At 35.8% G+C, this 17,413-nt stretch overlaps 1 protein-coding gene across 3 annotated transcripts in view; it reads right to left on the reverse strand.

The window, feature by feature from the left end:
• The window catches only part of UCHL3 (ubiquitin C-terminal hydrolase L3), a 42,688-nt gene that overhangs the window by 12,683 nt on the left and 12,592 nt on the right, over positions 1 to 17,413 (reverse strand). For all 3 annotated transcript variants that reach the window (XM_009646998.2, XM_035902401.1, XM_035902402.1), the window contains exons 2-5: positions 17,091 to 17,219; positions 14,930 to 15,086; positions 14,476 to 14,561; positions 13,346 to 13,393 (exon numbers count right to left, since the gene is read on the reverse strand). In XM_009646998.2, the coding sequence (XP_009645293.1) occupies positions 13,346 to 13,393; positions 14,476 to 14,561; positions 14,930 to 15,086; positions 17,091 to 17,165 (366 nt within the window). In that variant the 5' untranslated portion in view covers positions 17,166 to 17,219. The remainder of the gene's footprint in view (positions 1 to 13,345; positions 13,394 to 14,475; positions 14,562 to 14,929; positions 15,087 to 17,090; positions 17,220 to 17,413) is intronic.

A 17,413-nucleotide genomic window follows, 5' to 3' on the forward strand; every position in this document is an offset into this window, starting at 1 on the left:
CTGGTAGCCTTTGCAGGACCTACATGATTACGTTTGGCCCAGGAGAGGGATGCAGAGTGACACAATGGTGAAGCCTTCGTTCTGCTGTGGCTAACCTGAGGCTGCGATGAGGATGGTGGTGAAGACAGCGAGGACGATGACGACTACATAAACATTAAAAAAGAACATACTTAGCCCACGTAAACTTGAAGTAACATACCTAAAAAGGCAACTCCAAAGATGTCCACTGTTTATTATACTGTCCTTTAACTGATCATATCTACACAAATAATCAAGAATGTGTTGAATTTCAATGAGAAAGAACAATGAAAATAAGCCAAGACAAGGCCCAATCTGAAGTTTATCACCAGATAAACTAGAGGTTATTCACACCCAGTGAACTTCGTAATATGAACACAGGTTAACTGACTTATTCAAGTTACAGACTGCTGGAAAGTGAGAAGGTAGAGGATTTAAGTATCATCTCATGGAAGAAATAGTTGAGAACATAGAAAGATCAATTCTGTCTACAGCTATAAAAACTGTAAGCAACAGTTCTTTTGTAATTTGGGAAAGCTAGGTTGTGCTACTCTGGGATTTAAAATGAATCAAGTAACTACTGTAACAGAACCCAGAGTTTCTTTACTGTTCCATGTCTAACATAAAAGGAAAGCAAAGGAAAAGGGAAGCTTACCGTGGTGAGGTATGCAACTTCCTAAGTTTGTCACCTATTCTTCTAAAATAGCAGGCCAGTGGCAGTATTGCCATTAACACTCAGGATCCCTTTAGTATCCGTGGAAGCAGTAGGACTATGTTAAACCATTCAAATTGTTACTATTAGAAGAAAGACCACAGAAGTATTAAAAATGACTCTTAGCTGCAACTGACAAAGTTACAGTAAATATATTAAGACCAGAAAGGACCATTGTGATGATTTAGTTTTGATCTTCTGTCCCACACAGGCCACAGGACCAATCAAGTTCAAGTTTTGTTTGGATCAGAACATACCCATGAAACAAAACCAAACTTACAAGCTTAACATTTTTTTTACTACTGAAATAAATCAGAACAAGTCAAGCTTTCACTCAATCCTGTCTATAGCTACAAAGACAGTAACATTTTCATACAGTTTACTAACCACATTAGTGCTAAAAGAAAAGGCAACCCTCCCACTTAATGATGATATGAACACAGAACAACGGATTACATTAGTTCATCTGACCATTATGTCAAACCAGGAGCTCACCTTCAGCTCATCATCCACCATTACTTTTTCCTCTCAGCTCACATAAAAATTCAGAGAATCCCTCACCTTCTGCCAGGAATTAAAGTTGATCTTTTGTGTTAATTAAATAGCTTTTATTTGGCCTCAGAAAAATACTCTTTTTTTTTTGAAGCTAACCTAAAGGGCAATCCAGATTGTCCTGTGTTGATGTCTTGTGCTTTGCTATCTCTTGATTTTACACTGCCTGTAGGTTTTGAGGTGTATTTTTATGTTGTCCTCCATGTCACTGATAGAAGTTTTTTAACAGTAGAGGTCTTAGACTCAAACCCTGCAGAGCCCTACCAGCAAACAAAATGTACTCATTGATAATACGCCACTTAGCTGCAGAGACCTGCCAGCTGCTTGTGAATCCATTAAAGTTCTGTAAGCAGAATAGAAGCTACAGTTCCTTAAGATATGTTCCACATTATGCACTCAATGGAACAATTCTAGTAGACTTCAAAAGCATTAGACAGCTTCTCTGAAAAAGTGATTTTCACTCTGTTTAATCAAGGCATATGCCAGTCAAACCATTTACTTTCTTTGCATTATTTTTTAATCAATTCACCTTCTTTCCCATTCAGTTTTAATTTTTTCCCTTTTCCTATCAAAAGTGGGACAATGAATTGGTTCTTTCTGCTCCCATATGCCTGACCTTAAAGAACAAAGACAGGGATAGAAATTCTTCATGAAGAGCAAGCACCAAGTACAGCAGAAACTGTAGAGCTCACAGATGAGTATGGAGTGTTATCAAGCCTCATAACCTGTCCAGAGAATAGAGTTTTCCACAGGTTTGTCACAGTTGGTTTTTTTTAGCTTCTGATTTTCAAGCATTCTGATCCACCCCTAAATCGCAGCAGCTCCACATAAGAGAGGACAAAACCAGAAAACCTCCAGCCAAAAATGTAACTACATGAAGAAAGAGGAATTTAGCAACGACAATACTTTTAAGAGTCAGAGAAGCTTACAGGAGTTTAATGGCTATTATACTTTATCTGTACCACTGATTGCTTTTTTTTTCAAATTCTTCACTTGAAGAACTGATTTAAACAGAGACATTTTACGTTTAGATAACATACCAGATGGCTTTAAAAACAATTTGTGCTCAGCTTGCCTAAGAAAATTCCAAAAGAAAACCACTGCTCCTAGAATTCCTCACAGTCCACAGACCGCTCTACAGAGGGAGGAACCTATAAGATTAGAACCTGCTGAGGGGCAGAAATTTAAGAGCTTTGCTGACTAGGGTTCATGATAAAAGGCAAGACACATTACATTATGTTTTACAATTTTGTAAGCGTCTGCTATCAAAACAGAGAAGATTGTCAGTCTTCCTGGAATCTGTAATACTTAGAAATAGTTTAAAAAAAACGGAAATGAAAGACTTGTTCAGAGTAGGAATTTATTCTGTCTTTGATGCATTCCATTGACTGGAAGCTGTTAAACTATACTTCTGCTCTGAAAAAACCCTACCTGTTAGCAATCCTAGTGTAATTACTATGAAACCATTAGTATGACTGAACAATACCAATTTTAAGATTTCTTTAATAGTCCTGTGATGACCAGAATATATTTTTATAAAGCTTTTTTTACTTTTGTTACCATATTTACCACAATTCCTCACTTTTACCATTCGTAATGATTGCACTTACTTGTTTTCTGGCTAATATTGCTAAAACAATGAGAATATATTAAAAATGCCCCTTGCCTGAACGTTTTAAGACCAGAAAAGACTTCACATTCTCAAAACTGAATTTATAACCTAGAATGCCATTTAAGGCAACTATTACTAATATTTTAGTATTTCTAGGTCAGTATTTGTCCTCATTTCAAATTCCATTCATTGAATCTTTTTATCCTTTATCTCCTGTACTAGTGGATTCCCTAGTGACATCAACCAAGACAAAAATAAACTGAAAATACACTTTTGCACTTGTAAGAATGAAATTTTGACAGACAGTATATAGGAATTCTGGAAAGGCAAAGTTAACACTGGATTATGTCTAACTAACAAGGCTGCAATAGCCATAAAATTCCATACATTGCTTTAACAATAAGCACAAATTAAACTGTGTCAACTGAAGTTGTTTTCAGCTGAATATGAAAAAAAATATTAAAATAGAATTACATGTCCATATTAATATGAAATTAATGTTAAATACACATCTCCAAATAAAGGATACAAAGTCATATATTTCACATTTAATTTAAAATGCGGAAGACAAATCATAGCTTGAGACACTCTATTCAGACAAGACTTATTACCAGCTAGAAACTGCAGAGAAGAGAGAATTAGACTAACTTCACAAGATGAAAAGATCACAGGAGCATATTTCTGTGCTGAAAATTGTAGCAGGTCAAATATCTGAAGTGGTAAAACAAAAACCCTGAAATAGAATGGAATGTTATTGTCATATAAACCAGTAAGCACATTAAGATTATGGTTTGTAATGCAAAAAAAATACATCATAAACAAGTTAAAAGCCTCATGGAATAGGTCCAAAAGCAAAAAAAAAAAAAAAAAAAAAAAAAAAAAAAAGAAGTGTTCAGGCAATTATCTGCCCCAATCCAAAAACTCATTCCTATATATAGCTGTTATTAAAGCCTAGAGCCATTTAAATCGAAGATCTCAGGGAAACACCTATAAAGTTCCTCAGGCACCAAAAGCCGTGCTTTTGCACATATCAAAAATTACGTAAGTTTGATAGCGCTGAGTAGCTCATGAGTTGGCTCATGCCCAAACCTGTCAGGCTCTAGAAACAGAGATCTGTCTGCTCAGGTTGCTTGGGGAACCCAATCCAGCAAAGTATCTCAGTCCACATATAATGCACTGAAGACCTGACAGGACAAAGCAGCATCTGGTATTGCATGACCATTTATTTCTAAGAAGAAATATTTATTACCAGTTAATTTGTGAGATGTTACAAAAATTCATCTATCCAGAAGCTCAAGTTTGGGGCATCCTCTCAGTGGAAAGTTCAAGCCCATGTCACCTTCCTCTAAGGAGGCTTCTCTGTCTATAAGCTGACAAACTAAGCTGGGACTGGGGCTTTCTTCTTTCCTCCATTTTGAGGTTGTGTCACTGTGTAGAAAGAAATGCTAGTTGCACTGGGACAGAGATCAACCCAGCTTTAACTGCATGCCAACATCACTGGAAACTCGGGAAACCAAAGGAGATACAATGCTTTTAATCCTGGCCTTTGTTTTCTATGCACAACCCTGGGATCAGAGGCTCTGCCACATGTTCTGCATCTGCTCAGCTGAGTCAGTCCATGAGCATGCAATATCTCCTTCCAACAAACTAAGTGTTTGTGGCCTCATTATACAGTTCCCATACAGCAAGCCCTGTAGCAGAGATGGCGGAAGGTTTAAGTGACAATAAAAAGTGCAGCTTTTCCAGCCAAATGGGCAATATAAGAGTTATTATAGCTTTAAGATTATATTCAGAGAAGATGTGCTTAATTACTATGATTTTTCCCCACCACATTCTGAGGCTTTTTTTAATTTTGCTTAACTAATTGCTTATTATTGAATTAAACACAATGTTTTAAAGGGTCTGTGTTACAGTTCAAAGTGAAATAGCATTTTTCTTACGTACAAGTCATTACCCTTAGTGGGTTCTACATGCAAATTAAATCTATGCATCACACTGTCTGAAAAAGATCCTTTTCCTTCTTCCTTCACAAGTGTTTTTAATCTTTTAACACCATTTCAGGCCTGTTTTGGTGGTGGTGATAAGCAGCTAGACAGGGAAGAAGGAGCCTGACAAAGGAAGTATTCCATAGAGGCAGAAGCTGCTTCACAAGCTCATTTCCAACAGTACACCACAGAATCCACACAAACAAGAGACATTATGAATATTTCAACTGCAAGAAAAGCTTTGCTCCTAACTGGAATTTCCTTACATGCAACAAAAGCCTGCACAATGTGCAAATTCTTCAGAAATTAAGGTTCATAAATGCCACACCTCACAGACTTACTTGTTCTGTCAACATTTCAATACATATTGATGCTGATAATTGTAACTGAAACTGCAGTTTTTAAACTGAATGGGGCTACATCTGCTGGCTGATCAACTTCTGCACCAGTAAGTTTAATTAGTGCTTCTGCAGCTGGTAAAAAGAAAATCTTTACAGTATTCTCCATGTCAGTTCAATCCATGATTAAGAATGGACAGTATCCCGAGAGTATTACTTTGCTAGATGTATGGGTAAAGACAGAGCTTAAAGGCAAGAAAAATGGTGAGATCAGAGCACCCCAAAAAAATCTTTGCAAAATTAGTGATAATTTACCTCCCTGCAAAGAACTAAATTTAAGTTCTATGGCCTATGTTAGGCAAAAGTCAAGCTAGATTATCACAATGGCGACTTCTGTGATCAAAAATTAGTGGAATTACAAAAAAGAAAATTCCAAAGGTTAGGGAGCTCTGCAAAACCTAAACTAACCAGATTTTTCAAATAGTTTTTCCTCCACATTTTTTTTAAATTAAAATAAATTGAACAGCATTGTTGCAAACCCGATTGCTGTATTTTTAGAGTGCTTCCTTGAGCAAAGTTGGTTGATGCAACATCAGTTCTCTGGGTAGCTTTGGTCCACTGTCTAGCTTCAGCCATACTGGTAAAATGTTCGCAGTCTTAAGGACTGTAAGTTCTTATTTTTTTTCCCCCCCAAATTACTGGTTGAATAAAGAGAAGAAAAAAAAACAAAAACAAACAAAAAAAAAAAGAGAGCACTAAATCTGTTTCTTTTCTGCCTGAGGGGAAGAGGTTGAGTGTGAACTCAACCATCACCTGTCTTGATCAGCCTGCTAAAATGCCAGTGAGCAAACACATGGCTAGAGCCTGCTGCTTACACAGATAGTGCAGGAACAGCACTGGAAGCGTTATGGATTGGAGAGATGCAAAAAAAAAAAAAAAAAACCAAAACCAAAAAAACACCAAACCAACAAAACCAGCCAAAAACCAAACTCCAAACTTATGGCAGTAGGTTGGTAGAGATGTTGGATGCAGAACTGCAGAAACATTTTGTTACTTTCACTTCTTATTTATTTCTTACATACTTCTTATTTAAATTCATGGGCTGCTTTATGGGTGCGAATATCCTCTATAGGTATGTTTTATTCTAGGAATCAGAGTTCCTTCGTACAGATTTTACGGTTAAGTGTAAGACCCAGAATAACAATTCAGACCAATACTGTATTAATACCTTATTGGTTATTTGCTCAGTAGAGTATAGAAATCAGATTGATGCATGTCTCTGAAACACTGACACATTAAATAACAGGGCAATGCAGTGAGTCAAAGGCTAACCAAGTATGATTTCCAAAACACTTCACATGATTCTAGTAAGTTGATATTTACACTTTTTACTGCATAGGCTGTAAAGGAGAAAAAGCTACAGGTAACGTTTTTAGGCAACATCATTGCCTGTATAGGAGAGCTTACACGCTTGTTCTGTAATGCTAAGCTAAACAAAAATCATCTTTGAAACAGTTATATAATTGATTTTATATTCTCCCGAGATGCACATGTTTCTTTACAAGACTGTTCAGAAGTAACACTGAAGAATATGGGCTATTTAAGAAAAAAATCCCACCATATGTTCTTGGCAGGAGTGAAAGGGAAGCTCCTTTATGTTTCTTCTCTAACAATAAATTGTAATGCCCCAGGGAGCCAGACATCTTTGAAAGTTCAAGTTTTACAGGAGTTGAGAACAGAGTGCATTGACTCTACTTAGTTCTTGCCAATGTTAACGACTGTTACTGTGATCAAAGTCTAACTTAGTGCATTCCAAGCAAGATTATAGTTCTCGAGGCACACTAAACAAGTTTACAGACTACAGTTTGCAGTTATGGTTTGGGTTAAGGAAGAAATCAAGCTGTGGTGGCATTTTTAGTGGCTGCCAACTTCAATCCATATAAAAAATATTCCTGATCACACTTGTGAACAAAAAGTATATCTAAGTATACATACTGATGTGCACAAGTATTTCATTTTTTTGTGAACATCCGAGACCAGTTCTTACTTGTGACTTTTATACTCTAACAGAGTCAAACACTAATTTCGATTTTCAAAGGTTCATTTTTCCACCATTAATATTTTTGATAGAGGTCTAATGAGGTGCAAGAATCTTGTTTTCATTTGAAGTGGCAGCTCAGATGCAGCGCCTCAGTCTGCTCAGTTCTGAGCCTTACTGAGCCCAACATATAGTTCTAGTAGCCAAAGTTGTCAGTTGGTAAATAGATGTATGAAGTGTACTAAAAAAAAACACAACAAAAAACCCAACAGCCAACCACCAAAACAAACAGGAGTTACAGAACCAAAGGCAGTATTATCTGTGCTTCCAGTAGCTGATATATTCTATACTCCAATTCTGTTTTCTTTTCTCTTCTATAATAACTAGTAACTGAAACACTGTAGGTTGAACTTCATTTAAGGAAAAGGAAAGAAAAAAAGGAAAGCTGAGAGCTCCCAATTTTCTCCCACAAATTTAGGCCATGAAAAAAATCAAAAGCTCTTATTATTCGCTAACCAGCATGTAACACAGATATTTTAAGCGGCCATTTCACTTGTATTTATTTGCTGGATTGAAACATTATTTTGAGCTATGCTGTAATAACAGTTAAAGAAATAAACTTCCCAAAGACCACAAATCACATTCTGCTAAGCAGTGATGCATAAACCCTGCTAAAACTCCGCTGTCCAAAAAAATTTCAACCTCAAACACAAAAGTGGTTCCATGTGCCACAAGTACCGCAAGACATAATAAAAAGTTCACTCTACCATTTGAACTTTGTAACAAAAAGTGATATGGAAAGCCATTTGTCAGCAGTTAGTGATACCTTGATATTGCACAAACAGCCTGCCAATTACTTAACACCACAACTATTTGAGTGGTATATATTTATCTGGCTAAAACTTCAGATGCTATTATCAGAAAAGTACTTGAACAAGAGTTAAGCACATCAAAGCCTTTAGACATGCAGAAACTGAATACAGATTATTCTCTAGATCTAATTCCTAGACTAAAGGCCAATTAATCTTTTTAAAAGTACTTTATATGGCATAGCTTGCCATTTTCCTTACTGTAGAATTGAGCTGTAATGAAGCATAGTGGCCAAGTAGTGGATATGGATGTCAGTGAATGAGAGCAGAACAAAAATATCTTGCTACTCACATTGTTATATTCACATATTAAGCAGGTCATTTATTTCAAGAATCAGTACAGGTAGTATTTTCTACCTGAAATAACTTCCCTCGAGCTATCAGAGTATATCATTGTTTAATTGAGTTAAACAATTTCTACGGGTTTATTTCTATAACAAGTGTGCTTTCGCATTTTCCTCCTTTCCTACTCAGAAAACTATACAGGAACTTTTTATTATTAATGAAAATGAGTAGGTAGGATACAAAATAAGTTTTTTCACCAATTCCAAATTCAAAAGGGCTATTTGCTCTGCAAAAGCCTCTAGACCTGGAAGTCTCTCTCATGTAATGAGATGTTTTCCTGTTTTCAAAAAACCCTCCCCTCAGATTTTCTGGTTACTTGAAAATAGTTACTATGATTGCTTTGAAAGAAAGCAACCCAAGATAGTAATACAAAAAGTTAGATATGAACTTAACCCTGATCAGTGCTGTTAATTGCTACTTTTCCTCCCTCAGAGTTTGCCGTAACTTCTTCATTAATGATCACTGTGGATGAGATAGATAACTAATGATTTAGCATCCACAAAGTAATGTCTTTTTAATATTTTTGAAGGCTTGTGGGGTTTTTTTGGGGGTGGTGGTGGTGTTTGTTTTTTTATAAGAGGCTACCAAATTTTCAGATGTGTGGTAGTGCAGGGTTTCAGCAGCTCATGAGCTGCTGAAGGAAGCACAGGAAGAACAAAAATAAAAAGAAAAAAACAAATGCAAAACAAACAGAAAAACTCAAACACTGCTCATTAAGAAGCAACGATATAAGGGCCAGCTTAAAAGTGTGTGCAGTTCTGCAGAGAAGCAGGTTCTATTTTCCACATCTTCAGACACCCTAGATATTATAAACAAAAGTATACACCCAGCAGTAGACTCACAGAAGAATAAAGGTGATCTCGAATAGCTGGCAACTATCCTAGCCTCAGCAATAGCTGCCTTTCAGGAGCTATCACATAGAAAGGAGGGCGAGCTGGAACCATAAAGCTTTATCGTAAAGACCTAGATCCCTTTTTTGGCAGCTTTAGATATGAAATACCTGTCACCTGAGACAGTGTAAGCTTCAGCAGCATAAAGTTTAACAGAAAGACTGTTACAAGAGTCTTACATTAATTGCCCTCATTATGGTACTGGAATATGGGACCAGAATCAAACCACCCTTGAAACCAACACCACGCTGCTTCTGTGGAATTATTCCCACATCTTACTGCTTGCTACTGAAGTAATTTTAAACAGACCTACATTTTTTTTTTACACTTAGAAGTACCTATAGGACTGCTTTATCTATTTATTTGCTTTACTGTAGCAAAAAAGTGAGCCATGGAGCCCCAGAATCCAGGAGTCTTAGCACAGGACTTGAATCAAACCTGGTCCAAAACTGGGCCTGAAGGATAAGCCCAAATATACAATTCTTTTAATTTGCAAACCTGAAATGAATTAGCAAAGTGAAAACTGCTTAACTGTTCTTTAAATTTAATCTTTTTGAAAGAACAAAAAGGCTTCTCTATTTTTAAGAAAATATTTTAAGTTGTTTAATAAAAGTTCAGTAAACTTCATTAAAAACATCACATATTTTAATACAAAAAACCTCCTCAAAATACTCAGTTTTAATCCAGTCTATAGATGGCCTGTAAAAGTTTTAAATGCAATACCAAAAGTTATATAAACTAAAAGTTATGTATAACACAGCCTTTTTTTTTTTTTTTTTTGAAACTAGACAAATTAATCGCAGCTATCAAACTTGGGAAGCCCATTACAGCACCCACCAGGGCAGAACACTATAGCTCTGAGCTTCAATCCATTTGCTTTGCAATTCATTGTAATGCTTCATCTAAATAGATCACACATTAATGATAAATCCCAGAAGCAAACTGATCACCATAACTCTTCTCTTCCAGTGATCACTAACTGGAATGTAGAATCTAGCAGTCCGCTAAAGTTATACAAGTAATATCTTGTCAAATACTTTTTTCCCCAAATAGAACTCTTCTTCAGAACATAAGAAATTAAAAAAAAAATAAATCTGATTACAGATCATCCTAAACCAGAAACAAACTCTACCCACCAGACAAGACAAATAGATGGAATACACAGACACTAAAAAGATAGCATTGCTTTACTCTATTACTTATAACCTATTTCTAGATAGACTTGCTTTATTTTGAGGTTTGAAATACTCACATACATGGAACAGAAACAAAAGCAGAAAATCCACTAGCATATTGTAAAAATCAAGTAGCCACTGAGATGATAAAAAAAGCTTGTGAAGACTTAGCAAGACTGTCTGGAGCAATCAACAAGTAAAGGCTTTACTTAGAAGCATTAAGGCTGAATCTTCAAATAGCTGAGACACGAGAGCCCAGAAAAGAGAAAAAAAAAAAAAGTATATTCAATAGAGAACCTGTCTGTATTCTTTGCTATTTTTAAACCTTCAATATCTTAATATTCCAGAAAATTTTACTTTTATCTCAATGGCATGATGGTGTGTTTTGCATGGTAGAAGGAAAAAATAGAATCTTGAAAGCAGTTACAAAGCTTCTTAACAGAATCAGCAAAGATGACTGCCATACATCCTACTTTTGGAAGTTATTCTGCCTAACACAGTTGAGCTTAGGCAACAATTTCAGAAGAAAAAAAACAACGAACAAAAACCCAACAGAGTCACAGGAAGGCAAACATGTTCCTTTCCAGTGCTCTGAAAGGAAATTTCAATTCTCAGGAAAGCAATCCTAACAATAACAGATATGCAGGAGGAATGGGATTCTCTTCTCTCCTGCTCCAAGGGTGCTAGAAATTATCAACTTACCCTTCAGGACAAGTCAACATCCTTAGATGACCTGCATATGCTAACTTCACCACCTTCAAGGGCATGCTGTTCATCAGTCCCTTCACCACTACATGCAACATTTAAAGTGTACCATGGGAAGAAAAAAGACTAGGAGATTAACTTCCTCCAACTCTCAGTTACACTTCTCAGCATATTCACATTTCAGAATTTGTTTTACTTAAAAAGAATTGTACTTTAAAGTAAAGCAATTCCTCCTGTACAGATAAAAGGGGAGGCCTTGCTGCCAATTTAACTGCAGTATGGTAGGACAGGATCTTCAGGCAATTAAGATATCCCAGTAAGATAACTTGTTTATTTCTTCCCTCCTTGGTCAATGGTTCAGAATGATTCTGAAAAAAGGTCCTAGGGCATGTATTCAACAATGGTACTATTTCAACTTTGGAAACAGAAAGACAGGAAAAAGTTATTTTACCAGTCTAAGGAATATCCGTATTGAATTACATCCAAATACAGTTATGCAAAATGGAATAATAAATATTTAACAAGGAAACTACTACCTAGCCAATATTTTTGTTTAGACATAGTTGCTAAGACAATCTTGTAAATTTTTATCATGAAGAAAAGTCTTAATCTTTCCACACGATTATTGAACTTTTGTATTGTGGTTATCTTGATTAGGAAATTAAATTGTTGAAGTTCAAGGAGTTAACTGTCTCTTATTAGGGGATTCCACCATCACTTAGATGCTTCCTGAATCTTTATGAAGACTCTCAGGAACTACACAGCACTTGCATTTTCTTTCCCAATCATTTCATAATTTCTGCAAGAAGAATGCTTAGACAAACCATTCCCTGGATGAATATCACAGTACATCAAAACAACTAAAGAAGTTTTTCTTTTTCACAAGGATCTTAGAAAAAGCTTTGGTCTTCAGCAACTTGTAGGAATAATCTCCATAGCCTCTCTGTTGCTGACCTTGCCAAGAATATCTAGAGAAGGACTTATTTGTAAAGAAAACAGACCAGATTTTTTGGAGTCTCTCACTTGGAAAAGGAAGACAAATATGAATTTGTTCTGATGTTTCTTCCTGAAATGTAGAACTTTGATTAATTTAGAGAAAGAGATAAGAAGAAAGAGTGGTGGGGGATTTTTTAAAGAAAATATCACAAAGGAAGTGGAGTATCTATAATAGAAATGGTTAAAACAATTCTCTCCGTTTTCTTTTTCAGATGGTGGGGCAAGAGGGAGCAGAAAGGACTGCTTTGCTTTCTCCTGCAATGTTTAGAAAACACAACACAAGCCATAAAAAGAAAGAAAACCTCACATACTGTACTTAAAAAAAAAAAAAAAAAAGAAAAGAAAGCAGATGAGCCACTAGAGTCACAGCCAAAGGAGGGTTCCTCTATTTGTCAAACAAAGCAGTGCTAGCAACAATCTAATAAATTTTCTTCTTGTGGAACAAATATTGAAATCTGAACTGGAAAGATGGGAAACTGCTTTAGTATGACTGAAGCAGAAAGATGTTGAATGTTAAGTTTGTTTATTTTAAGGGTTTTTGTTGGTTTGGGGGTTGGGGTTCTTTTGGTTGGGGTTTTTTGTATCACCCAATCTGTTGAGGGATAAAAGCTTATAAGTACAGGTATTAGTGAGAATTTATCTGAATTAGTATTTGTGTACAAACAGCACATACACAATGGGAAAACAAGTACTGTAATATTTCTTTTCCTGAAGAGAAACTTTTCAGAATCTCATAAAATGTTTGTTCTGCTTGTACGATTACTATGGATCTTACAGTCTTACCTACAAATTTGGACCATCAAAACCTCAACTTTCATTAAAAATACTATTACTGACTGTTTTATTCTGGAATAAAGCTTGAAAAGACCATCCATGTTATATAAAAACTTAAAAAAAACCCCACACCTAAAAACCAAAAAAACCCAAACAAGATTCAAGTTTGGTTCTCCTCACAACAATGCCACTTGATTTTGTGCCCTAATGACACAATACTGCAAACCAAGCAATCATCTCAGTTTCACTGTAAACCTTTAATATAGAATTGTTTTCATTTCAATGATATTCAACTCGAAGTAGTTATTAACAAGGATTTTTTTTAAAAATGAATACCTCAGTCTGACCTTCATGGGCACTGGATTCATGAGTGACACGAATAGCCTAAAATTAAAACATATTTCAATCAGACTTTAAAAGAGAGAATTCCAGTGTTTTAATAATAACTGTATGTTCTTCATTTTATCAAAAGCCACAGATGTAACTATTTTTGTTTAGTGCTTGTAATAAATAAAATTAGTAAACAAATGATCTCTGCTTAAGACCAATACTTCAGTTTCATCACAGTCATTTCAAATCAAATACCTAACAGTTTGTAATGGCACTTTTACACACAGAAAATGCTACAGGCAAGTGTTATTGTTATATATCACTCCTTGAGCAGACAAAATACTTTAGTTGGAAGCTCTGATCAGACATCTTGAGTCCAACATATCCAAAGAAAAATGTCATCGAATCACTCCTGTTTGTTTGTTACTGCTTTCCTCAGCCACATGTTAACACCCTTATTCCTGAGGGATTCACAATAAGCTTAAATTGAACTAAGTCTTGGAAATTATTAAGATTTTCATTTGAGAGAGAATCATCATTACCATCAGGAGCAATAGCACCATTCTCATCTTCCACCACTGGCCAGATGTTTCTGCTGCATCCTTTCAAACAACACTAATGATCTGGCTAATCACATTATCAGCTAGCTCATCCAACTGTCTGGGGTGGTGCGGGGGAAGAAGATTATATTTCAGCCAAATCAGCTCTTTGTGTGCCCCAAACTGAGCCAAAGAGAGATGACTAGAAGGCACAAATGAAAGGAGGCAGTGGAAGGTCCATCCTTTCAGCAATAGCCCCAGATCAGCTTAAATTGACCATTAAACTGCATCCTGAACCCACCAAAAAGATTGTGCACACACTTTTTATCCATTTTGAAGTCATTTTAAACTAAGCCAGTGAATTAATATGGATGAGGAACATTGACAAAATCCATTCCGCTGACTGAGCTATCAGCAGGCAGGAATACTTTAAACTACCAAAGCACAGTTTTCTTTGTAGCAACTGTCTGATCACAAGCTCACACGTAAAATCGAATTGTTAAAGTGCTTTCCTGGATCAAGTCCTAAGGACAGTACACGCTCATGCAAGTAATTCGTACACCATTTTAAGTAAAAGTAAAGACACAGGATACCAACTTCATAAGTTTCTAGATATTTGGCCCTCTCTTCAGGAGTCATAGATAATGAATCTTCTAGGAACTTTTTCAGTGAAGAATTAGTTTCTTAAAAAAATTAAAAAAAGACATCATTAGAGTCATGCTTTAACTCCAACTTCACTCAAAGCTTACAGAAGGCTTATATCCAATGAAAGATTTAAAAGATATAATTACATCATATCTTTAAGACACTTGTTATCTGCTGCAGTTTGCAACGTTTAGAGTGCTTTAGTTCATGGATAAGTATGAATACTGTTTTCATGATTACAGGTAGAAATGCTCTTTGAATAGATATTGCCCTTTATGAATGGTTATATCCAGAGAAAATAGTATAAAAATGTATCCTTCCCTCAATGCCTCCCCACAGTTAAGGAAAAAAAGGGAAAGCCAACAAAAAAACCCAACCAACCACCCACCCACCCAACAGAACTTACCAAAGTTCATTTTATCTCTGTTGTTTGCAATAGCATGAATTAGCCCAATTGTTCCACAAGCATTGTTAATGGTCTGCTTCATGAAATACACTGATGATTTCACATCTTGCCCCTTAGCTTTTATTCTCTCTTCTTCTTCGGTTCTGAAGGATTCATACTAGAAGGAAAATTACAGACATTTCACAAATAGTACAAATAGATGCTGGCTACATTATTCAAGCAAAAACAATTTAAAAAAAAAAAAAAAACAGCTCACTAATAAAAACCAAAACTCAACTTGTAATTTGAAATGCTTAACACGTGTTCTGACAAGTATATGTAAACTTACTCAACTGAATCACTCTATATTGTTTCTTAACCCAACGCTCACAGTACTCACTCTGTCTAGAACTCACAATGCAGACTAAGGAAGTCATTTAAACTGGGCAATAACCCTAAGACTATCTATATGTTAACAAGAGCATCTTGCCCTAAAAGCAAGTTCAAGCAAATTGATGTATAGGAAACATGAAATAAATGAACTTCTAGACAGAAGAATAAAGACAGGATAGAAAATTGTTTACAAAGGTAAAAAAATTAATTGAGGCACACTTTCATAAACATAGACACAGCCAAGAAACACAAATAAATTAAAGCAGAATATAACAAGCCATATTGAAAGGGAGACTGAGGAGGGGAAAAGTACTCCAGAAACACAAAATAATGCTCAAGAGTCTTGTGGAGTTCACACTGAAAAACAAAAGCTTCAGAACATTGGGACTTCACATGAAAGATTCAGCCCTCACACACTCAGGCGATATCAACTTCAGTTGATAGAAACATTTGCGTCCCTTATGTTTCTGAAGGATTAACATGCTGGAGAAAATCTTAAATATTTGGCTGGTGGTCAAATTTGATTGATCGATGCAACAGAGCACATGCTGTTTCTCTGGTTCTGTTTGTCATATGCTTCTTCGGGATGAAATCGGATACGCCCTCCGGAACAAGAGGGAGGTTGTTCATTCCCATGGGATGATGCTCCCATATAGCAAGATCCAAGAAAGGAAGTTTGCACAGGCAGGAAGGAAAAAGAAAAGTGACAGTCACAGAAGGAGCTCAGACCTGTTGCCCAAGCAGCCAGAGAGAAACCACAGCACACAGAAAACAACACCTCAAAGGTGACAGAAAGGAAATTTGCTGAAGACAGGTGAGGACAGTTAAGAGTTTGCTTAAATTCGAAACTATCAAGGTGGCTGAAATGAAGCCTGAAAAGGACTGCCTGCATAAGCTGTTTTGGAGAAACTGAGAATGCAAAGGTTTACAGGACCTAATGAGTAAGAGGACTGACCTAGTCACTCTTCTCTCTATTTAAACTGGTTTTGTTACAGAAGTTAAGTTTTAATAGCCAACTGCTTTGTCCTTATAAACCAACGTGTTCTTTTTGAGAGACACATTAAAAGGAAAAAGTTTGGGCAGATGCACCTCAAACTTTTTGACTGACCTTATCACAATCACACAAGATTCTTATAAATTGAAAGATCAATATGAATCACACATTTCAACCTACGTAAAGCTGGAAGTAAATCTGCAAGATTATGTCTTCTCTATGCAAAAGCATATGATGACACAAAATAAGAAGACTTGAAGATTTAACCAAATCAAGTGTTTCAAAGTCTAACATCAAGAAAGAAAGGGGGGGGGAATTCTCTGCCTCTTTGGTCCAAGAAGCGAAAGCCATACTGGTACTGATGACTGAACTGAAAGTGGATTGAAGTTTGGTCTATGCAACAGTATGAAAACTCAAATAGGAGTTGCATTTACTATAGTCCTACACCCTACCTCTTGTTTTGCTTATGCTATTGTAGCTTCCTGCTAAAAGCAGCAGAACTGAGCCATTTCACAGTGCATATTTTAAAAAAAGCCTTAAATTGTCTGTAATAGAAGAACGTGAGGCTGTGCTTCTAATTTAGCTTTTCCTACTCCAATTTGAAAAGAAATTGGAAATATAAATGCAAGGTTATCAAAAGAAGGTTCTGAAGGAAGCATTTTGTTATTAATTTTGGTTTTAATTAAGAAGTCTCTTGAATAAGGTTTGAGTCTCATCTTGCTTCTATTATGACACCAAAGTACAAGCTTCAAACTGTTCATTCTCATTAAATATAAAAAAAAAATAAACATTTACCTTTTCTGTTATTGGAAAGAGAAGTAGCACTGCACAGACAGGTCTTGGCACCATGCTAAGCAGTTCTGGTTCCATACCATAAACATCTACAAATTGCCAGTCGGGATGTATACCTAATTGTTTGAGAAACTGGAAAAGAAAAGAAAAAAAAAAAAAAAAAAAAACTATTAAATGAGCATGCTCATATACCTATCTTTTTAGAAGCATAACAGAGTATTTACAACGTGAAATACATTGCAACAACCCATACTTTCCAAAATTTAAGGAAAATAGAGGACAATAAAAAGATTCAAGTTTAATAAATAAGGCTGAATAAATTGTAG

This window comes from Egretta garzetta, unplaced genomic scaffold (assembly GCF_000687185.1).
Source record: "Egretta garzetta isolate BGI_Z169 unplaced genomic scaffold, ASM68718v1 scaffold129, whole genome shotgun sequence".
Lineage (NCBI taxonomy): Eukaryota > Metazoa > Chordata > Aves > Pelecaniformes > Ardeidae > Egretta > Egretta garzetta.